Source organism: Rhineura floridana, chromosome 3 (genome assembly GCF_030035675.1).
Source record: "Rhineura floridana isolate rRhiFlo1 chromosome 3, rRhiFlo1.hap2, whole genome shotgun sequence".
Taxonomy (NCBI): Eukaryota; Metazoa; Chordata; class Lepidosauria; order Squamata; family Rhineuridae; genus Rhineura; species Rhineura floridana.
In genome coordinates, this window is record NC_084482.1 from 175,302,779 (window position 1) to 175,325,565 (window position 22,787).

Genomic DNA, 22,787 nt, shown 5'->3' on the forward strand with positions numbered 1-22,787 from the left:
CATTGCATACCGCCCATTGTGACTGGCTCACAGCCACTCAGTGAACTTCATAGCTGAGTACAGATTTTTGAACTTGTCTCTCCACTCCCAAGTTCAACACTTTTAGTGCAAATTTCTCCTAATAAGCACAATTTTGTGGGCAATTTTGACTAATGTATACATTTTTGCAAGCTATTTCTCCTAAAATATTGCATTTTTGTGTGTTACCTTCACTAATATATTCATTTTTATGAACACTTTCCCCTAATTTATGCATATTTGTAAACATTATTTCGTTGGAAAACTGTATAGCAAAATTCAGATAAGTGCAGTTTGAAGGATGGTTGTGTTTCGGTTCTCTTATTGTTTCGGAATGTACGAATTTAATAGATTTAGCTTTAAATATGAACTGAATCAAATTTCTCCCCCACCCCTGCCCTAGGCCAAAGTGATATCTATCCTGTACTTCCCCCCCACCCCACGACCACCATCCCTAACAGAGCTGAAACTATCTCGGATGGTGAGATATCTTGAACAATTGAAGCACCTATCTATTTTTTATATAAATTGGTGAAAACATGGCCTCCTGGATCCCTTCAATAAGACACTGCTTTACAGGCACATCAGAGATCCAGATGAACTGGAGAGAGTCCTTAATAACAAAGAGGCTCAAAGGTGTTTCATTGTCAATGAGTTTTATGGCACAATAGTCAGAGAGTATCTTGAAGCAAACTACATTCAGTATAAAATCCTTTCCTTGCCCACCACCAAAGAAACCAAATCCATGGATTTGGTACTTGATATCTTGCAAGAAGTGCAAAGCTTTGGCATTGACAGGTGCACAGCACCTATTATAGCAATTGGAGGAGGGGCGTGCCTGGATATTGTGGGACTGGCCGCTTTGCTGTACAGGAGATGAACAACTTACACCCGAGTCCCCACCACCCTCTTGTCATATGTGGATTGCACAGGAGCAATTTCCTTCAATGCAAAAACAAGCTTGGGAGCTATGTTCCACCTGTTGCCACCTTCCTCAACAGAGCCTTCATCAAAACAGTCCCTCACCAGTACATCTCCAATGGACTTGGGGAAATTTTAAATGTACAATAGTTTTGCTACAGAGATCCCAACCTAACTTCCACCAGCTCTTTCCATGCTCTCTCTGCTTCTTTCACGCTAATTTCTACTGATGCTCCTCAGTTCCTTATCGCACAGTGATCTTTGATGATTAGATCGTCAAAAGGAAACAGAAAGGATAGGCCCCTTTCATTTCTTGTTTCTACATCTCTCTGACTCCTGGAGTGGAACTTTAACACCTTTCACCTCTTCCTGATGTGTGGACAATTTCCACATCACTCTAAACAGGGAAATGTGTTATTCTATGAAGCTGCCTTATATTGAGTCAGATTGGTTGTCTATTGAGCCCAATATTTTCAGATTGGCAATAGCAGTAGTCACCTGACCTCCCATCGCCCCCACCACTGCTGTGTATCATAAGGAGGCATAAGAAAAGGGTAGAGGTAGCAGCAAGTTTGGTGTGGTGCAAACACATCAGTGGGAGCACCTGATTGGCTTTTCCAATGTGCTTGCACGATGCCAACCCTGCCATTCCCCTTTATTCTGGTAAACAGCAGCATCATAGGTGATGGGAGATCAGGTGAGCAGCCCCACCTTGCCAACAACTACTGGGCAATAGCTATCCAAAACTTTTCTTTTACACTTAATGTGGAAAATCTTTGGTCTTCAAGATGTTGCTGAACCACACTCCCATAATCCTTGACCATTGACCATGCTTGTTAGGGATGATGGGAGTTGTAGTTCATCAACATCTTATAGGGCCAAAAATTCCTCACTCCTGTTTTACACAAAACTCACTCCATCTACTTTCCTGGACCACTATAATCTCACCTGTTACTGAGCTCCATCACCTATCCTTCCTCTACCTGCATCCTTGTTATTTCTTCATCAAACTCTGTCCACTCTCTTAGCATTTGTGCAGTTTATCCTATTAACCAGAAAATGCAATGAATGCACTCATTTCAATGCCTCATACATGGGAAAAAACCCACCTGTCTTATCTAGGTGAGATTTAATTTAAGGTCACTAGATTATAAGCAAGCTAAAGACCCTTGAAGACTAAGTCATATGACTCATGTATCACACATATTATGTGATCTTGTGATGGGTTAAAAATATGTAATAGTTCACAGAATAAAGATGCTGCTTCTCCTCTGACTGACTTGCACTCCAAAAGATTTCAACTTGATGTGTATGTTGAAGCCACCCAAATTGCCTGGGATCATCTCTGAGAATCGACTTGGTCTCTGGTGTATGTCTATAATGCAAGGTGCATGTATATTTAAACAAGCATCTTCCCAGCATCATTTTATGACCTTTATATAGTCCATCTTTTCTTTCTTTGACCAAGATGATACTAAAGGAACACAAAGGCCTGTTTGACTTGCTGAAAAGTCATGACAAATTCTTACTGGATACTAAGTTCCAGTTGCACAATGGCTTAGTTGATCATGGTGATGCTGCACTGAAGACAACCAGAATTGCCATAGAAACTATGCTGGAAGAACTTGCCCCAAAACTCTGGGAAGATGATATGAATAGCCCAGAACTGGAAATGGGAAGTGGGAGATTGCATATTTATGTAAACATTTCTATCCTTCCTTTTCACCTAATGAGCTTACAATAATAGTGTTTTAATCACACATTTCTGAATTTTCAGTTTGTGACGTATCATTACACATACCTAAAATGTCTGTGCTTTTAAATACCTGAAAATATACAGCAGTAGTAAGCACCAGTTGCACTCTTCTGCAAAGCATTCTTGACATGACATACAGTGAATGCACATTGGGGGGGGAATAGATCACAGTAGTGAGCCTACCACTAGATCGCCTGTACATACAAACTGTACATACAGCTAAGGAATGTGTTTCCAGAGCCCACATGCATACAGTTTGTAAACATAAAGAGGTGGTACAGCCAGTCTAGTGAACACATAATTCCAGGGGAAGGAAGGCTTGTAGCCATGATCTCACTTTTCCCATACATGAAATTGTCATGTGAAGAGTGCTCTGTTTACTAAATTAGAGTGCAGTCAGTTTGACAGGGGGCTGGCTGGGCCTTCTCCCCTAATATGTCAAAAATTAAGGTATGTTTTCAAGTATAAAATATGCCTTTCAATCAATCTTCAAGTCTTTTTGTTTGCAGATCCTTCATAGAATTTTATAATTGTAATATATTCATTTCTTAAAATATGCATTGTTTTAAGGGAAACAAATGAGTTAACTTAGAACATACCATTGAAATTGTTTTTATACAGCCACAAGAGTTGCTGTATACTATAGCCAGCATGGATTTTTCACATTCCACAATGTTGAATCCAAATTACCCCCATGCCATTCTGATGCTTCCCATAAGCTTATTTCAAAACAAAACCTTACAAAATTTATAGTCCTGAACAAGGAAACACCTGCCTAACAACCCTGTACATTTTCACAGCGATCCACAAAACAGTCAGAGAGAATCAAGAGTTCAAAATGTAAAAAGAGAGAGAGAAAAACCTGACCCCTGTTGGACTTCTCATAATTTGTTGAAATTAATTAATAATTAGCCATGTTCACAGAATACCTGTGATCATATTACTGACCTTGCCCCATACTCTGACCTTCATCTTCTGCAGTTTAAAAGTTTAAAAAATGCCTGGCTGATTTTTAAGTAATTTAAGAAATTTAGCATTGAAGTCAATGATAAGCCTGGGCATGCTCAGTAAGAACCAACTGTCGGTGTTCTAAAACCCAGACCCACAGCTGCTTGGCTTGGCTAATCATGGGGTCACACCCACACCAGACTTTTATTTCACTTTAGACAGTCATGGCTTCCCCCAAAGAATCCTGGGAAGTGTAGTTCATGAAGGGTGCTGAGAGGAGACTCCTATTTCCCTGACAGAGCTCCAGTGGCCAAGTGATTTAACAGTCAGCCGCTCTGAATGAAGCTCTGTGAGGGCAACAGAGCATCTCCTAGAAATTTTCAGCACCCTTCACTAACTACACTTCCCAGTATTCTTTGGGAGAAACCATGACTGTCCCAGGCTATGGTCTGAAGGCACATAAGGCCAGCTTCTTGCTGAAGCTAAGCAGGGTCAGGTGTGGTCAGTGCCTGGAAGCCGCCTTGGGTTTCTATCAAGAAAAGAAAGGTGGGGTATAAATGTAATAAATAAATATATAAAATGAAATAACAGTCTGGTGTGGATGTGGCCAGGGACAGCTTTGGGTTAAATTTGGGTGGGAGGTTACATGTGTCTGCTGTAGAATAAAAAAGTGGGGGAAACGCTGAAAAAGAATGATACTGTTCACAATGTTTTCCTTTTGAAAGGAAAGGGACTTCCCCTCTGCCCAGTGCCCACCCACCCAATTTCTTCCCCTCCCCTTTCCTCCCTCCCCCTCCCCTTCCTGACTTCTCTCCCTTCCTTGCTCCTCGCCCAGGTCAGTTTCAACTATCCTAAGCATGATTGCACAGGAGTAAATCCCACCAAACTCAAAAAGCATGCAAATGATCAAACCTGCCCTCCTCTCCTCCTCCTTCCTATCCCCTCCCTCTTGCCCCTTCCCTACCCCTTTCCTTGCCGCCTTCCCCTTCCCCATCCCCTTCCAATCCCCTCCTTCCCACTCCTTCCCCTCCCCCCTCCCCTCCCCCATGGTCAGTTTCACCTATCCGAAGCATGATCTCAGGAGAATAAATCCCACTGAACTCAATAAGCATGCAAATGATCAATCCATGCTCAGCAAACTTGCATAGGTTCCCATTTCTTATCTCCTGGATTAAAAAGCAGAGAAATTCACTAATAGGCAAAAAAAAAACACCTTGCGGTTTAAGAATGTACCTAAGAATTTCCCTGCTTTTAAAAGTTTGATAGAAATATCTGTTGGCTATAGCGTACGTTCTTAAACCACAAGGTTTTTTTGCCTATTAGTAAATTATGTTAATGTTTTGTTGAATTTTTTGTTAATTTCTTCAGGATGTTTCATGCAAAGTGAGTCATAAATGATATAAATAACATAGCATAAGATTTATAATAGACTATTATATATTGTTCTTCTCACCCTACTTCTCTGAGCATTCAAAAGTCCCAGAGATGCAGTGCTTATCCAGGCTTAATTTCATTCCAAAGGAGGTCGCAAGAGGCTGATGGCATTTTGTAATGTTTGAGTTTATTTATAAATGTACACATTGAGCACAGATGGAGGCACAAGTTAAACACTCCAACAAGCAAGTTTGCTGTTCTCACATCAGTTCTCCAGGGAGAGGTGGACTGCAACCCCCAAATGCTGCTGGCTTACAGAGTCCAAACTCTGCTCTCTGGCTCTCTTTCTCTGCCTCTGAATCAAAACTACAGTCTTTTGTTCTCCACTGTCTAGTTTGCCCCCTTCCCCTGGCTGGTGGAGGGAATATGGATGAGAAATCTTCTACGACCACCTCTTATCCTCCTTGAGCCATTACAAATTTAGCAATGTTGCCGCAAGCTGTCAAAGAACATTTGCAATCATTCTTGCCCCATTAAACCTCTCCTGTCTAAACTCAAAATCTCTCAACAATATTGATATGCTATTTATGTGATATTATACATATCTGTGCATTCTTCGTTTCAGAGAGTTTTACCAACACTGATGCATGGAAAAGCTGTGAATATTGATATGACTTTCATGACTTACCTGTCTTATGTGAAGTGACAGTGAGAAGAGTCATATTATTCAGTGCATGACTGCTTTGGAGTTCCTGGTCTGGCACAAAGAATGCACATTTATTGATTGATTGATTTGATTTATATCCCATCCTTTCTCCCAGTAGAAGCACCTGACATCGTATTGAAAAGATCTTGATGAAAAGACTGGAACACAGTGCTGGACAGTGCTGGGCAGATAAGAATGTCTCTTCCAACTGGACTACAGTCAGCAGGTATATTGGTGTTGTGGCTATTTGCTGTGAATCCAGAGAGAGGCTGCAGTCACTCTTGCTGCCTCTTGCATCAGCTCCTGCCTGAGTCAGGGAGCATAAAGGACCAGCTGCCCTTGGGTGGTGGGTCTGCCACCCAAGTAAACTAGGCAGTAAACTAGGGTTGTTGCTGGTGTACCCTCCACCCTGCTGCCCAGCAGCTTCTCTGACTGAGTTGGCGGAGGCCGTCTCGGCTGTGGTATTGGAGGAGACGGAACGATCATCCTGGGTGATTTCAAAGTCCATGCTGAGGCTGCTCTAGTGTTCTGGCTCAGGACTTCATGGTCTCCATGATGACCATGGGGCTGTCTCTGTTGTGGTGCTAAATTAGTTTAAGCAGAGAGTAACAGCGGTCTGAAATGCGAGTGTGCCAGTGTGTGTGTCCTAGGAAAGCAGGCTTTTACCCTGCATTGAGATCACTGAGACTTAAAACAGTAAAATAAGAAAAGCTACTTTATTTATAGAAATACATAAGTAGATAGAAAGGCATACCTAGTTCTAACTAACTAAGTTGGAGGCGCAGCGCCCAGGCTTGGGAGTTGCCCTCATGGCTAGGAGAGAGAGAGCAGAGACAAAGGTCTCCTCTCTCCCGGACAGTAGGAGAAAAGAAGAAAGAGGGTGGAAGGAGGAGGGGCAGATAAGCTTCCCTTAAGACGTATCAGTCTAACAACGGAAGGAAGTCAGTCAGAGCATCACAGGTAAAGGTAATCAAGCCTATCCATCTGGAGGACCCTAACTCTATCTCCCTTCTGAAACATAAACAGGAGTTGCTCTTGTCCCACTTCCAACAATCTCAAGTTGTCACCAACTAAATGCATAGGTCAGGGCACAACTTCAACTTGGTTTTTGCTCCAGATGGAGGAAGAAGTGTTCTGGAGATTGGGGATGGATATCACCCCATTGTCATGGTCGGACCACTTCGTGGTGAAGTTTAGTCCTACAGCTCTGATTCTCCAGTGCAGGGGTGGTGGACAGATTAAGATCGTCTGCCCCAGAGACTAATGGAATCTACTGGTTTCCTGAATGCCCTGGGGGAGTTTTCAGTAGATAAAACAGGTGACCCTGTTGAAGCGCTTGTCATTCTGTGGAACAACAAGGTGCATCGGGCTCTTAACACGGTTGCCCCTGAGCACCCTCTCTGGCATTGTGAAGCCTGATTTAAATCTTGGTACACCAGGGAACTAAGGGCAATGAAACAAGCTGGATGACAGCTAGAGCACAAGTGGTGAAAGATGTCCTGTAAGGCTGATCAGGCACGAGTAACCATGTGGTGGTGAGGGCAGCGAAAAAGGCCCACTTCTCTGCCTCCCTCACATCCTCAAGTAGTCATCCAGTGGAGCTTTTCTGTATTGTCTGTGGTCTGTTGACATCAACTCCAGGAAATGGAGTTTAAGACCATTATTGCCGGAGGGAGTGGTTCCAGCCACACTGAAAGAGGCGGCGATCTGACCGCTCCTGAAAAAGCCCACCCTGGACCCATTGGTTTGTGACAATTGCCGCCCTGTCACAATACCCCCTTTTTAGGGAAGGTGATTGAGAGCATTGTGGTGCAGCAATTGCAAGTATTCTTGGAGATAACAAGATTATCTTGACCCATTCTAATCTGGGTTCAGGCCTGGTTATGGGACCTAATCGGCTTTGGTCATCCTGATGGATGACCTTTATCGGGCAAAGGACAGGGGGAGTGCAACCCTGTTATTCTTACTTGATCTTTTTGCTGGTTTGATACCATTGACCATGGCATCCTTCCGGTCCAACTTGGTTGGATGGGTATTGGAGGCACTGTTTTACAGTGGTTCCAATCCTATCTCCAGGGTTGTTTTCATAGGATTTCATAGAATAGCATTGGGTGATTATCTTTTGGCCCCTTGGCAGTTGTGCTGTGGGATGCCGCAGGGTACCATCTTGTCCCCCATGCTGTTTAACATCTATATGAAGCCCTTGGGAGTGGTCATCAGGAGATTTGGGGCAAGGTGTCAGCAGTACACTGATGATACCCAGCTCTATTTCTCTGTAACATCTGGATTGGGAGAGGCTTTGCAAGCCCTAGACCGCTGCCTGGACTCGGTGGTGGCCTGGATGAGGGCTAATAAACTGAGTCTGAATCCTAGCAAGACAGAGGCGCTGTGGATTGGTGGTTCCCAAGTTTGGATAATTGGTCAGTTGCCTGCTTCAGATAGGATTGTACTCCCTTTGAAAGAGCAGGCCCGTAGTCTGGGAGCACTCCTGGATCCATCTTTGTCACTAGAGGTCCAGGTGACCTCAGTGGCAAGGAGTGCCTTTTACAAGCTTTGACTGGTAAGACAGCTGCTGCCATTTTAGGATCGGGATAGCCTGACCACTGATGTCCATGCACTGATAACCTCCAGGCTGGATTACTGTAATGCACTTTATGTGGGCCTGCACTTGAAGTTGGTCTGGAAGCTGCAGCTGATGCCAAATGCGGCAGCAAGACTGCTCACTGGGGCAGGGTATCACCAACATGTCACCCCACTGGTGAAAGAATTGCACTGGCTGCTAGGATTGCCAGGTTCATGTCCTGAGACTGATCCTGTATCTTTAGGAGAAGAGAAAGTCAGCCAAGTGCAGGTGTTCTTGCAACACTGTAATGGGAAAAAACACAATGTGGAATTCTCCCTTCCCCCTGCACAACTTTTAAAGATACAGAAGACCTCTTGGAGGCCTGGCCTGGCAACCAAGAGGTGTTCTGTATCTTTAAAAGTTGTGCAGGGGGAAGGCGGAATTCCACCTCATGGTTTTTCTCATTACAGTGTTGCAAGAACACCTGCACTTGGCTGACTTTCTCTTCTCCTAGAGATACAGGATCAATCTCAGTCCATGAACCTGGCAACCCCACTGGCTGCCCATTAGCAACAAGGCTAAGTTCAAGTTTCTGGTTTTGGTGAACAAAGCCCTATAAAGCTTTGGACCAGGATACCTGAAAGATCATCTTACCCCTTATATACCCAAGTCGATCACTACACCCTGCAGGTGAGGGCCTCCTGCAGATACCATCTTATCCATCTTATCAAGAGATCCATTCTGCACAACATAGGAAGCAGACCTATAGCGTAGTGACACCTACCCTTTGGAGTTCTATCCCCTTAAATATTAAACAGGCACCATCTCTGTTTTCTTTTCAGCGCCTACTGAAGACCTTCCTCTTTTCACAAGCCTTTTAAGTAGAGACTTTATCCCATTCTGTGTCTGTGTTGGAATTGGTCTTTAAGATTTTTTAAAGCTTTTTTAAAAAAAAATGTGTTTAAAGATGTTTTGTTTTAACATGTTTTTAAAGATGTTTTGTTTTAAAATATTTTAAAATCTGATTTTATGATGGTTTAGCATGTTTTTAGTGTTTTTGCTTGCCGTCCTGGGCTCCTACTGGATAGAAGGACAGGATATTGATTAATTAATTAATTAATTGAATAAATAAATAAATAAATAAAGGCAAGCTGAGAATGGTATTGTATTTTTTTCTAAAGTTCAAACCATCCTAAAAGCTCCTGATGTATAGCAACAGATTTAAAAGCAATGATTCACACACACACATACAGTACACACAGAGAAGTTATCAGCCACAAGGGGGCAACCATCTTCTTTCTTCAAGAATGCCTCTAGGAATTATGCCCAGCACCATCCAGCACCACCATACATGCCCACTGAGGTAGGAGAGGGTCCACCAGAGAGTACTCTGCCAAAGCCCTTTCAAACCTGGAACCAGCCTTGATCATGAGGAACCTTTTGATGCACTACACTACTTATTAATACATACATTTAGTAAAAAAAATAACTGTAGCTTTCTGATAGAATAGATTCTTCCCAGACTATTCCCAGACATTTTTCTTCTAGAATTCTGTTTGCAATCTTGAAACTCCAGAGCAGTTCCAGCAGGATTCTAATCTTTGTTCTTACTTTGTACCGACAATGTTCATGGGAAAAGGAAGAGAAAATCTCAGCAGTTGCAGCCTCTACCAAAGGGTTGCAGGATAATACACTAGCATGCCTGTCACACACTTTACGGTCCCATGCTTATTGGTTTAATTGGTTTTCCTTTTAATTACAACCTCTTAATAAACTCTGACAAAGCATTTCCCTCAGATATTATACAGCCACCAGAATTATTATACAACCCGCACAATGTAATTAAACAGGCAGCCTCAAGTAATTGCATTAAGGTTGGCTAATTCCATTTTAAAGGTAATTCCATTTAAAGCTTGCTTAAAAAGCATTTACGTAGTATATGTAATTGTCATTACAAAACAAGACTTAGGCTCCAGTCCTATGCACACATACTCAGGATTAACTCTAGAAGGCAAAATTCTGATACCTGGGTGATGGCTGTGGACAGAGACTGACAGTTGGGAGGAATGGCACAGACAATGCTTTCTTCATCTAAGACAGAGGTAGGGTTTGAGATATTGCTGGACTCCAACTCCCATTAGCCCCAACCAATGGTCATGCCATGAGGTGGTGGTATCTCCCACACTGGAAACATTCAAGAGGCAGCTGGATAGCCATCTGTCAGGTATGCCTGGATTCCTGCATTGAGCAGGGGGTTGAACTCAATGGCCTTATAGGCCCCTTCCAACTCTGAGATTCTATGATGGGAGCTGTAGTCCAGTAATATCAGGAGGGCCACACATTCTCCATCCCTAATCAAAGATGGACTAGCACTACATGTGGTTGCAAGTCTACTGCCACCAAGGATAGCATCCACACATAATACCACCATGTTTCAACCTAACACAACTGTGTCACAAGTGCAAAGCAAGAACTAAAAACAGATTTCAAAAGTTATCTCCAGCTGCAGATGAAGTCATATGTTTCACATACACACACACACACACACACACACACAGAGAGAGAGAGAGAGAGAGAGAGAGAGAGAGACAGAGTATATGTTTAAGAAATTAACTATTTAGAAGACATTCTAGAAAACATTTAACCATGAGTAACACTGTGGACAAAACTAGTCCCAAGGACAATCAGTGAATCCACGGACAGAAAACCAAGTGCACACATAGACATGCAGTGCTCCAGAAAGTGGACAAACTTAGCCACAGACCACAGATCAAAATCCTGATATGCATCATATGGTCAACTAAGCATTTACAAAACACTTCCTTACTGCAAAAATGCATATATTCCACACCCGAAATACACACAGACAAAAGAAACATAACAACTGCTCAATTTACCACAAACAAAAAGACACCAGATAACTGTATAAGTCTTTAGATTGGCACTATTTTGGATTAGAACTCATGCTTTCCAGATATATTCAACAACATCCATGAGGAAGCCAGGGAGAGGGTTTGCACGCTCTGGACCAGTGAAAGCAACACTACCTCGGCAGGGCAATGAATACAATGGAAGTGGACAAACCAATGCTGCTATTGCAGAGGAATAGGCAAACTGGGAAATGAAATAAACAGCAAATAATGTATTCCTGGGCACCTTTGAAGAACCAAACATCTGACAAAATTCCAAAACCCATCTACACAAAGTATGGCAAGCCACATGGACCCAGAAAGAAGGATTGCTAACCACGACCCCTTCCCCTTCTCCAAGCTGGCTGTTAGGACTGGCTGTTATCTTTGTAGCATGGTTGCAGTGCCCACATGTTCAGGATATATGGGAAGACTTCCTGAAAGAGGCAAGGGCATTAGCATGGAAAGCCCCATGTCATCTGTCTGTCTCCGGTGGTCTCCCAACATGGTAGAAACGGGAACATTTCTCTACTCATTGGATACAGCATATGACCCTGCCTGGGCTGCTCACAACTTATTTCATAACAACCATCAGCTAAAGAACCAAGGGTTGTATTCAACTAATTTTTACTCCGGGTACACCCATTGAAATTATTGGACCCAAGTTATAGTCATTACTTTCAGCGAGTCTGCTCTGAGTAAAAGTTAACTGAATACAACCCCACGTATTTAAATAATTCATTTAGTTAGGTGTCAACTCCATTTATTCTTCTGTTTTACAGTTTTTGTTGTGTATCTCCCAGTTTATGTTGTACCGCTCCCAGTATATCCAGAATTATTATCTGGGTTGCTATTCTGTTTTACCTAATTCAGGCCCACCTTGCAAGTCTTCATGAGGAGGCCCTTGACATCTAACAGACTGCTTGTCAATTTGGGATTCCAAATTTGCCCTAAGGAATAGGAATTAATCTGATTTTGTAGCAAAGAAGGATTTCCATTGCGAGGAGCTCCATTGTGTTATTCTGTAATGGTGATTTATGTAAAAGGTTAGCACAAAACTCACTGCAAGGCTATTTCATTAGATGGCATATGCTCTTCAAAAGAGTTAAACCAAAGAAAGCAGGGCAAACATCTTGAGCTATGTTTGTAGCATTTCTTTGATCAGCTTTTTTTAACATACTGAGGCATTAGCTTGCAGAAATGAGATCTGAGCATAAGATGATTGATTGTGTGCGTTTAGTTTTTTCCCCCATGAATGCTGCTGCTTCTGTACATATTATTTATTTATTTATTTATTTATTTATTTATTTATTTATATTCCACCCTTCCTCCCAGCAGGAGCTCAGGGCAGCAAAAAATATTGTATTTTGTAGTCTTCATTAAATCTCTAAAGGTCATTTGAGGTTTAATAAATTCATTTGACAAACTCGTCTGAGACTCTTAAGACTTTTATGAGTCCTATTGACTTTTCACCCTGAAATGTTTCTGACATCTGAGGTTCTGTCCTTTTCTGGAAGGGTCCAGAGGAGATGGGGAGGATTGATCAGACCCAGCACTCTGGGATGTGATCAGCCATAAATCTGAAGTAGTTCTGCAGGTGCCGGAGGGTATGTGTGGCTCCTGCCTTGGCTGAGGTCCAAGCTGGCAGGTGGGAACAGCTTCAGACGTCTCTTTCCTGCTGTAGTGATTTCATGAGGAGAGGTGAAAAACAGAGAGAAGGGAGTGCCGTCTTCCCAACAGTGCAGAGAGGGAGAACAGTAACAGCTCATGGATAAGGCTGAGTGGAAGACTGATGATTCAGGGACAAGGTTGAGGGGATGATTGATAAAACGGTCTGAAGACCAATTGGCAGGGAAGTAGGATAGGGTGGACACTTATACATCACCAACAAAGAGGACTCAGAGCTGCAGAAAATTTACACATGCTAATGCATAGATACAAATTTAGAAATAATGGGTGATGTTCAATGTTAGTCATACTCAACAGTGGTTGGCAGGGCGGCACAAGCAGGGTGGCATTGCTCACCTTCCTTCCCAATGCCAAGTGTCACTGCTGATTCCTGGTGGGGGGTGTGGCACAAGAAGCACAATGCAGTGCAGATGGGGTGCTCTGCTCTCCACGCCTCACCCCTCTCAGGAACAGGCAGTAATACTCAGCATTAGGAAGGAAGGTGAGCAATGCCACCCTGCCTGTGCTGCCTTACTGACTGCTACTGTTCATAGAGTAGGTCTATTAAAACCAATGGGTTGTATCCAACTACGTTTTACTCAAAGTAGACCCACTGGCATTGGGACCTAAGTTAGTCATATTAGTTACTTTCAATGGATCTACTCTGAGAAAGACTAGCACTAGATACAACCCAATGGACTTAAGTAACTTAAATCCATTGATTTAAGGTAGGACTTCTCTGAATATGTCTTAGTTTGATGATATCCTATTACTATCATTAATTTTAAAGAGAAATACATCATCCAGTAGTGGGGAAGACTGTGGTTGGGTGGCCTGTGTGCCTGTTTGGTCTGCTGTCCAGATGCTAAATGCTCAACCTTCTTATGGTTCTTTATTTTTAAGGACACTCAGGTCATGCAGCCCTTCAAAGAGAAGACTTCTTTGTCCTCTATAAAGAAGGACAAATGGCCAACCTAAAGTAGGAGCACCAATGAATGTTGCCTTCATTGAGGCAGGCGGACATTTAATTCAACAACTGAGGAGAGAGATAGAAAGCCCCTACAACAATCTCCTGTGTTCATGTTATGATGAAGTCATCTGCACCAGTGAAAGCCAGTGCAATCTCCTAACTAAAGAATCAAATAATAAACTGTTCCCAAAACAATCCACTGACCAGGACCCTCTACTGAACAAGCTCCATTGAAAGAAGCAAGAGCTGGATGCTTAAGAACACTGTCATGATGACTTTCATTCTTTGTACAATTTTCTTCTTCAAACATTAACAGTAATGTTCAAATAATATTAGAAAGAGCTACAAAAGGTTCAGATTTAAATAGAATGATAGACAGTTATTAATCATCATAAAGCCAATATTTCATAGAATCATTCCAAATACAGGGAAATCCTTTTGGCAGAGCTCACACAACCACAGCATATGCTTTCCATATGCTTCAAGCAAGCAATAAGTGCATCTGTTTACTGATATGTCACTCAACAACAAAAGTTCTCTGGGCAGCTTACAGTAAAACGAAACAAAACAATCACCTACAAAATTAAAAACACAAAATCTAAATGCAGCATAAAATCAGCAATAGAACAGCAATAAAACAATTTAGCAAAGCACACGGCAGTACCAAAAATTCACACATCTGAAAATTCCAGAAATAACCATCTATAAGCTAGTGTGGAATAAAAATTCCTAGGCCTCAAAGTTTGGTTAAGACTTTGCAAGTATGAAGGGGGTGATGGGAAGAATGACACTGAAGCATGCTGGAAGAATATGTTGCAAAGATATGTCACAGAACGTTCTGAGAGAAACTGCTGAATGCTCGACCTTCTATGTAGATACACATATGTGCGCAGTGCTGATGAAAGCAACTATCTGTGTGCCTTAGAAATTTTGCTGAAAATTGCCTACGGCAGAGAACTTTGGAGTTATGCTTATCTGAATTTCTGTCCAAGCAGCTGCTTGCTCTGTTTTGTTTTGCTTTGTTTTAATAAAGTGCTTCTGGCAAGATCAGGATTCTAACAGAAGTTCTGTTTTCTTCCACAGTTCACGGTGCTGTGCTTGGATAGCCATTCTCACTAGAGACCCAGCAATCAGGACCATCCACCACTGACTCCCTGGCATCACCCCTAGGTAAGAGACCTTTTGAAATCTCTCTTGGAGATTGCGGCCTATTGCCGAAATAAAACACAGACACCATTGCTTGGGTAAATAATGGGCCACTTTATTTAAACAGAATCAATTGAATAATGAACCTGCAGAAGGGAGATTAAGGGCGGGAGCATTCTGGTGATCCAGGCAAAGCCTGTTAGCAGCTATCGGGCGACCATGCCCTGCCTGAGCCTGGGGCTGCCCTGTGCCAGCCCCCCAGCTCCAGCCACACCCTGAAGATGTGTAGGGGGTCCAACCCGCATCACCGCCCCTCGGAGCCCTGAAACTCCGAGCGGATGAGGCACGTTGGCCCCAAAGGCGGCCCGTACCCTGTCCCCGGGCCGTGTAGCCCTGAGCTGCAGGCCTCTGGACCGCCTGTCACCCCCAAAGGTGCCTAAAGGTGTCACCTAGCTGCCCTTTCCCTTTAACCTTTCCCCGCACTTCTTCGCCACAGAAGGGGGCAAGCCTCTGCTTAGTCCCCCTTTACCCCACACCCGATAAGAATCTGGTGTAAACCCTTCTGCAGGTCCCTTAGAAAGATATTGTTGCCCGTGTCCGTCAAATGGACGCCATCAGGCCGAAACAGCTCAAGCTTGTTGTGGCCCACCTCTGGGTGGTGGATGACAGAACCTCCCAAGTCCCTAAGGGCCCTCTGAATTTGCCTGTTCACCTTTTTCCGTGCCCTGTCCATCCCTCGTGGGTCACCGGCACAATTCCACCTCCTGCGCGGCAGGATGTCTGACCACACTAAGTGCACCTCCGGCCAGCGATGTGCAGTGGCCCGGAGGTCACCGCATGCCTGTTCAATTAGGGCCTTGCCCTTTAACAGACCCAAGTCGTTGCCCTTGAGGTGGATCACCAGCACCTGGGGCACTGCCACTTCCACAGCCGGTTGAAACAAGGCTGGCAGGAGCCCGTCCCAACGCATCCCCCGACGTCCCAGCCACCGCACTGCGGCCCATTGACTGAGCCCCAGCTGCGTGCCAAAGCGAGACTTCGCCGCCCTGCGGCCCGCCCAGAACATCATACTGTGGCCACATAGGAGGATGCGTGGCTGCTCCGATCTTGTCCAGCGATCTGTTGAAACAACAACGACATTGGGTAACAAAAAAAAAGGGGGGGCCTGGGGGGGCCAACATCTAGACGCTGGCGTCGTGTGTGTCAGCAAGTGGTCTAACGTAGGCCTTGTACGCGTCCGAGGACCACCCACCCACAGCCTGAAGCCTGTCTTTAGAGAAGCCCAATAGGGCCGCCGTGGAGGCTGCGCCTATCCGGAAGGAGTGTGTCCCGAACTTACTGGGGTCCACGCCTAAATTTCCCAGTGCAGCCTTCGCCACGGACCAGAACTGGTATCTGGTAAGGGGCTGGGAGTTCCTATGTATGAATAGGTACCCTGACTGCGACCCCCTCGCTGCCACAAAACCGCGCAGGGCTGTTACTGGGCAGAGTTCTTGCTGCCGGCATGGGGCTAATACCACCAGGCGCCCCTTACCATGCTGGTCCATTTTAGACCGCCTGAGCCGCAGGAGGGCCCGCTCTGCCCTCCAGCTGAGGTCGGAGACTAGCAGAGCTCGGAGGGAGTTATCCATCTTAGAAGCCGCCACCACCTCCCCAATTCGGAAGGCCCCAAAAAACAGAGTGACGGCCGCAGAATGATATAGCAGGGCCTCGAAAGGGGAAGAACACAAGTGCTTCCACTGTCCCTGCAGGCCAAACAATAGCTCCGGGGAAAAGGGGAGGCGTGCATCCGGGGGGCAAGGGCGCTCGCGGGACCAACCCTCCAGCATCCGGCGCACCCTAAAGTCACCCGTGTAGTCCTGAAAGCCCCATGCCTTCACAAGGAAAGCGAGGCCTGAGAGCTTACCTTTGATGGTCCTGACTGAAAGGACTCTCCGTTTCCCCTCCACGCAGAACTCCATAAGCTGCTCGACCGGGATGGGCCACTCCTGGGCGTAACCCCTGGACTCTCTGAAGTTTGATAGATCTCTACCTGCCCCCTGGTAGCTGGCCAAAGCGCTGGGCGCCACAGAAAGGCTTATGGCCCTTTCTGATTCAATCCTCCAATCTCCCATAGCACTGGGGGAAACACCTCCGGCAGAGCCCTTGCCCACAGTGCCAGCTGGCGAAACTTCTCCATCTGGTTCCGTTTTAGAGCATCAGCAATACTATTGTCAATACCGGAACGTGGCGCGCCAGGAACTGAATATTATAGCGAAGACATTGGAGCACGAATGCTCGCACCAGAAGCATAACGTTGGGGTTTCTAGAGGACAGGGTGTTAATAACGTGCACTGTGGGGAGGTTGTCGCACCAAAAGTGGACTGAGGAATTACCCAACTTGTCGGGCCAGAGGTGTACGGCCACGACAATGGGGAAGAACTCCAAGAACGTCAGGTCTCTGGTCAGGCCAGCCAGTGTCCAGCCCTGTGGCCAGCTGCCGTGGCACCATGAGTCATGAAGAATGACCCCAAAACCGAAGGCACCCGAGGCATCGGAGTGAACCTGTAGCTCTGCCTCCAACAGGCGATCCCTTCTCCATAGGGTGACCCCATTAAATTCCCGCAAGAAGGTGGACCACACTGTCAGGTCAGCCCTAAGAGCGGCTGTCACCCGTGTGCGGTGGTAGGATCGTGATAGGCCAGCCATGGCATCATATACGCGCCGCAGGAAGGCACGGCCGGGCGCTACAACCCTGCAGGCAAAGTTCAGATGGCCTGCCAGCTGTTGGAGAGTGGCTAATGTCACCTTATTAGAACTGACCACCTCTGAGATCTTCTCCCTGAGGGCCCCCAACTTGTCATGAGCGAGCCTGCAGCATTGGGCCACCGTATCTATCTCGATGCCCAGAAACGTGATAGCGGTGGATGGGCCCTCAGTTTTCTCGGCAGCGAGAGGGACGCCCAGCTCCCCAGCCAGCCCCGCGAAATGTGCCATGAATGCCCTACAGGTGCCTGAGTCTGCAGGGCCCGCAAACAGGTAGTCATCCAAATAGTGTACCACTGATTGCAAGCCTGCGCGCCTCTTGACCGCCCACTCCAAGAAGGAGCTGAAGCGCTCGAAAACAGAGCATGATATAGAGCAGCCCATAGGCAATGCCCTGTCCACATAATATTCACCCTCAAAAGCCAAGCCCAACAGCTCGAAGTCCTGTGGGTGGACCGGGAGGAGGCGGAAAGCAGACTTGATGTCACACTTTCCCATAAGGGCCCCAACCCCGCAGTCCCTGACCATTCGCACAGCACAGTCGAATGATGTGTAGCGGACTGAGCACAGCTCCGCTGGGATGAAGTCATTGACTGACTCACCCCGTGGAAAGGACAGGTGGTGTATCAGGCGAAATTCACCTGGTGCCCTCTTGGGGACGAGGCCCAATGGGGAAACTCTGAGTGAGGGGATGGGTGGTGCAGCAAAGGGGCCCAAAACCCAGCCGGCTACTACTTCCTTCCTAATTTTTTCTCTCAGAACTGATTCCCTGCCTTCCACTGACTTAAGGTTGCGGGACATGAAAGGTCGCCTGGGACCCAAATAGGGGATCCGAAAACCCACTGTGAAGCCTTCGAGTAAAAACTGGGCATCTTGGACTAGGGGGTAAAGGTGGAGTAAGTGTTGGAGCTCGGCAATTTTAATTGGGCTGGGGCCCCTTTCCCTGAGCTGCGCCTGCAGCCCCTGTCTTCCTTGCGCCAGCCGAATCCCTGTTTCCACCCCTGAAGGGGCGGCCCCTGGGGCAGCTAGTGCAGGCGTGGGGGCCCCCACATATGGCACATTCATGTCTGAACCTGCACGGGCTCCAACCGCAAAGGCCACGCGAGCTGAACTCCCAGCAAAGCAGGCGGGGTTGAACCCCCTGCCCCGCAGGCCCGCGGAAAGCAGTTGCTGATGCCTGGCACGCCAAGAGATGGCCGCTGTCCGCCCTATCACCTGCCATGGGTCTAGAATGTGCCATAAATTGCAGCCACAGGTCAGCCTCCTTTTTGTCCCAGGGGAGGGATGTATCAAAAGCCGCCCTCATACGGAACGCCTGGTCGTAGTCCAGCCATGCCGTCCCTTGAAACTCAGAGTAGCCCCGATATATGATATCGAGGTATTTGATCAGTACCGAGGCCCTATGAGGCTGCCTCTGTATTACCACCCCCATGTACGTAAGGAATGCAGGCAGCCAGTTAGACCAAGAGCACTCTACCCGTCGGCGCTTGGGCCTATCGGGCTCTGCATGTTCCCCTTTATCCTTATCCTTCCCAACCGGCTCCCTGTACAAGAGCGAGAATAGGTCCACGTACTCTCCCCTCCATATTCTGTCCTTCGTAGCAGGCAGAAGATGAAAACCCAGTGGGGCAGACGTTTCCCCAAAAGGTATGGCCCCCTCTCTGACTGATCCCAGGGGGTCGGATATCTCTGCGGGGGGGTTGGCAGACAGGGCGGGCTGATGCCCTCCTTCCGTCGCCGTCGCAGCAGCGAGGTGCCAGACCTGCTCGCAGGCCTCCCTTAGGGGATGCTGCTGCTGTGGCGTAACCTCCCCCCCGCCGGCAGGAGTCCCTGCCTGCCCATGTCCCTCGGTTACCGCTGGTGGGGAAAAGGGCCAGTAGGGGTACCCCAGGGGGCCCAGCTCCACTGCCGCTGCCCTTGTTGTTGTGGCATGATAGAGGACTCACCCTGTGTGCTTTCTGCCGAAGGTCCCTGTGTGGGCTGCATTGTTGGTGCTGCTTGCAAGGTGGGAGTTGCGCCTGGCTCTATGCTGGGTGTCCTCGCCTCAGCCCTGGGCCCGGCCTCCAGCACATCCAGTCGCGCTAAGATGGAAGCAACAGCCCCTGCATCAGCACTGTTCACTGGCCGCTGCGTTTTCCCCCTAGACCGTTTGGGTGGTGGGTCCTTCTCCTTCCCTGTCACAGGTTGGTCCCGAGGTGCACTAGGATGGCCTGAGCCATGCTCTAGGGCTTCCAACCTGGCTAATATGGCCGCCCATGGTGGCCCCTCCCCACTCCTTGCCCCCTCCGCCGCTGGGGGTGGGCATCTCTCCCCTGCTTTGGGGGCCTTTCCTTTCCCTTTTGCCCCCCCTTGTCCTTTCTTGGGTGGCATACTAGAGGGAGATAGGGGCCCCGCTTACAAAACGACGTGATTTCAAAACGTTGTGAAGGGGCCCGCCTGCTTATTCTATACCCCCTCCCAGCACCCAATTATCCTGGAGGGGAGCCTAATTGCCCTGCACGTGGCAAGGATTGATGGTTGGGGCCGTGCCCCACCTACCCCCGCGTTAATTAAAATTAATAATTAAATTTAAAAGTTGCCGGCCAAAGGCCGCCTAGCCTGTGGTCCTCGCCGCTGCTGGATCCGATCCTGCACTGCCGCCTCGTAGTGACTGCCCCAGGATCCTCGCCGCATAGGCCTTGGTGCCAGCCGCCGCTGCCTCCCTGTCTCTCAATGAGGCTGGGCGGGGGCTCGCCGCAGCCCAGCCACCCTGGCCTCAGGAAGCCTCCGGAGGCCCACGTGCGCCGGCAAAGGAGCCGCGCCGCGCCGAAGCTGCTGCTGCGGCTGCCGAAATTGCCGCCGAAAGGAGCCGCGCCGAAGCTGCTGCAGCGGCTGCCGAGATTGCCGCCAAAAGGAGCTGCGCCGAAGCTGCCGCCGAAAGAAGCCGCGCCGAAGCTGCTGCTGCGGCTGCTGAGATTGCCGCCGAAATTTGAACTGGATGGCGGGAAGCAGGCGGGGCGGCCTTAAATAGCCTTCAGCCGCCCCGCCTCCCTGCCGCGTCACACGACGGCGCGCCAGCGCGCCGTGTGTGCACGCATCCCCCAAGATGGCGGCCTGGACATCGACAGCGGCCGCAAGCTCGTCCCTCTGCCCGGTAGGTCCCGGGCACGGAACGGGATTGTCAGCGGGGGATTGCCAGTGCTGCCTGGCCATCGCTTGTTTGGGACAGCTCTGCCTGACCCTTTTGCTGCCGGATCTGTTAGACAGTGAGTCTAAGTAGATAGAGTAAGTAAAGAGAAAAAGAAAAAAGAGAGGAAAAGAGACTGCACATTGGGAAGACAGGCTCCCAGCATCATGATGTTTAGGTGCCAACGGAATATGTTTTGTTGAAGGAGGCTTTCCTTGAGGTGTGACCCAGTCATTCATGGAATATTAATTGAACATCTGTAGAAATGATTTTATTGTTTTTAGAGTTTGTAGGGATGGTTTCAATTACTTTTTAGAACTTGTATTTTATCTCTTTTTTATCTTATTGTAGGCATCTTTGATAGCTTCAGGTTGTGAAGCGGTTTATACATTTGTAAATTAAAGAATAAAAAGGTTTTAAGATAAAAGAGCTTGGGAAGGAAAAAAGTTCATTTGGTGCCCCAAACCCCAGAGTGAGCCTCTCTGAGTGGTTTAACAACCAGTCCCTCTTCCTAGGGAACGCTGGGAATTGGAGCTTTGTGAGGGAAATAGGAGTCTCCTAACAACTCTCAGCGCCCTTAACCAATGAATTCCGAGGTGGTATGATACTGTTTTAAATGTATAGTGCAGATGTAGCCTTAATCACTGTCCTATTTTCACTGTTTCCATTCACTCTCATTCATAACTATTCAGATATTATTACTATTATTAACAACAATTTAATTTATTACCCACCCTTCACCCTGAGGTCCCAGGGAGGGTCACAACTGTTTAAAATCCACCATTAAAACAATTATAACCAAAATTACAACATTACAAAAAATATCACTGAAAACAGGGTGGGTCCAAAAAATATACGTCTCAGGTGTTAAAGGCCAGGGTAAAGAGGTACATTTTCAGCATATGGTGAAAGCTGTACAGTGAAGATGCCAGATGCACCTCTGTGGGGAGGGAGTTCCCCAACTTAGGGACTGCCACAGCGGCTCCCCCAGGCCACCATCCCCTGAAATTTGAGGCCTGCGGAACTACCAAGAGAATATAAATGCATAAGCAGAGCCTGCTGGATCAGGCCAGTGGCCCATCTAGTCCAGGATCCTGTTCTCACAGCAGCCAATCAGATGTACATGGGCAGCCCACAGGCAGGACCAGAGCTTGGAAAAGTTACTTTTTTGAACTACAACTCCCATCAGCCCAATCTAGTGGCCATGCTGGCTGGGGCTGATGGGAGTTGTAGTTCAAAAAAGTAACTTTTCCAAGCTCTGGGCAGGACCTGAGTGCAAGAGCACTCTCACCTCCTGCAGATTCTGGCAATTGGTTTTCAGAAGCATGCTGCATATGACTATAGTGGCACAGCCATCATGGCTAGTAGCCATTGATAGCCCTGTCCTCCATGAATTTGTCTAATCTTCTTTTAAAGCCATTCAAGCTGGTGGCCATCACTGCCTCTTGTGGGAGCGAATTCCATACTTTAACTATGCACTGTGTGAAGAAGAACTTTCTTTTGTCTGTCCTGAATCATCCAACATATGGCTTTATTGAGTGTCCTATTGTTATGACAAAGGGAGAAAAACTGTTCTCTATCCACTTTCTCCATGCCATGCATAATTTTATACATTTCTGTCATGTCACCTCTGACTCACCTTTTCTGTAAACTAAAAAGCCCCCAAAGCTGCAACTTTTCCTCATAGCTCCATCCCCTTCATAATTCTGGTTGCCATTTGCAGAGTCAACAAAGTCAATTAAAATGCCTCCGCAAATTATTTATTTACTACTACTGCTGCTGCTGCTGCTGCCGCCACCACCTGCCCTTTTCCAAGAGGTCCCAAGGTGGGTTACAAAAGTCTAAAATTCAATATTAAAAACAATAACAACAGGAATAGGATGGGTACTGAAAACCT

At 46.8% G+C, this 22,787-nt stretch overlaps 1 protein-coding gene across 1 annotated transcript; it reads left to right on the plus strand.

Moving 5' to 3' along the window:
* Positions 1-516: 516 nt before the first annotated feature.
* Positions 517-5,723, plus strand: LOC133378816 (2-epi-5-epi-valiolone synthase-like; the record flags this gene model as incomplete). Its single annotated transcript, XM_061613433.1, is given in 5 exon segments — positions 517-557; positions 559-950; positions 953-1,080; positions 2,408-2,618; positions 5,647-5,723. Coding segments are annotated over 5 exon segments (849 nt in total), but the record flags the coding sequence as incomplete, so codon positions are not given.
* Positions 5,724-22,787: the final 17,064 nt, after the last annotated feature.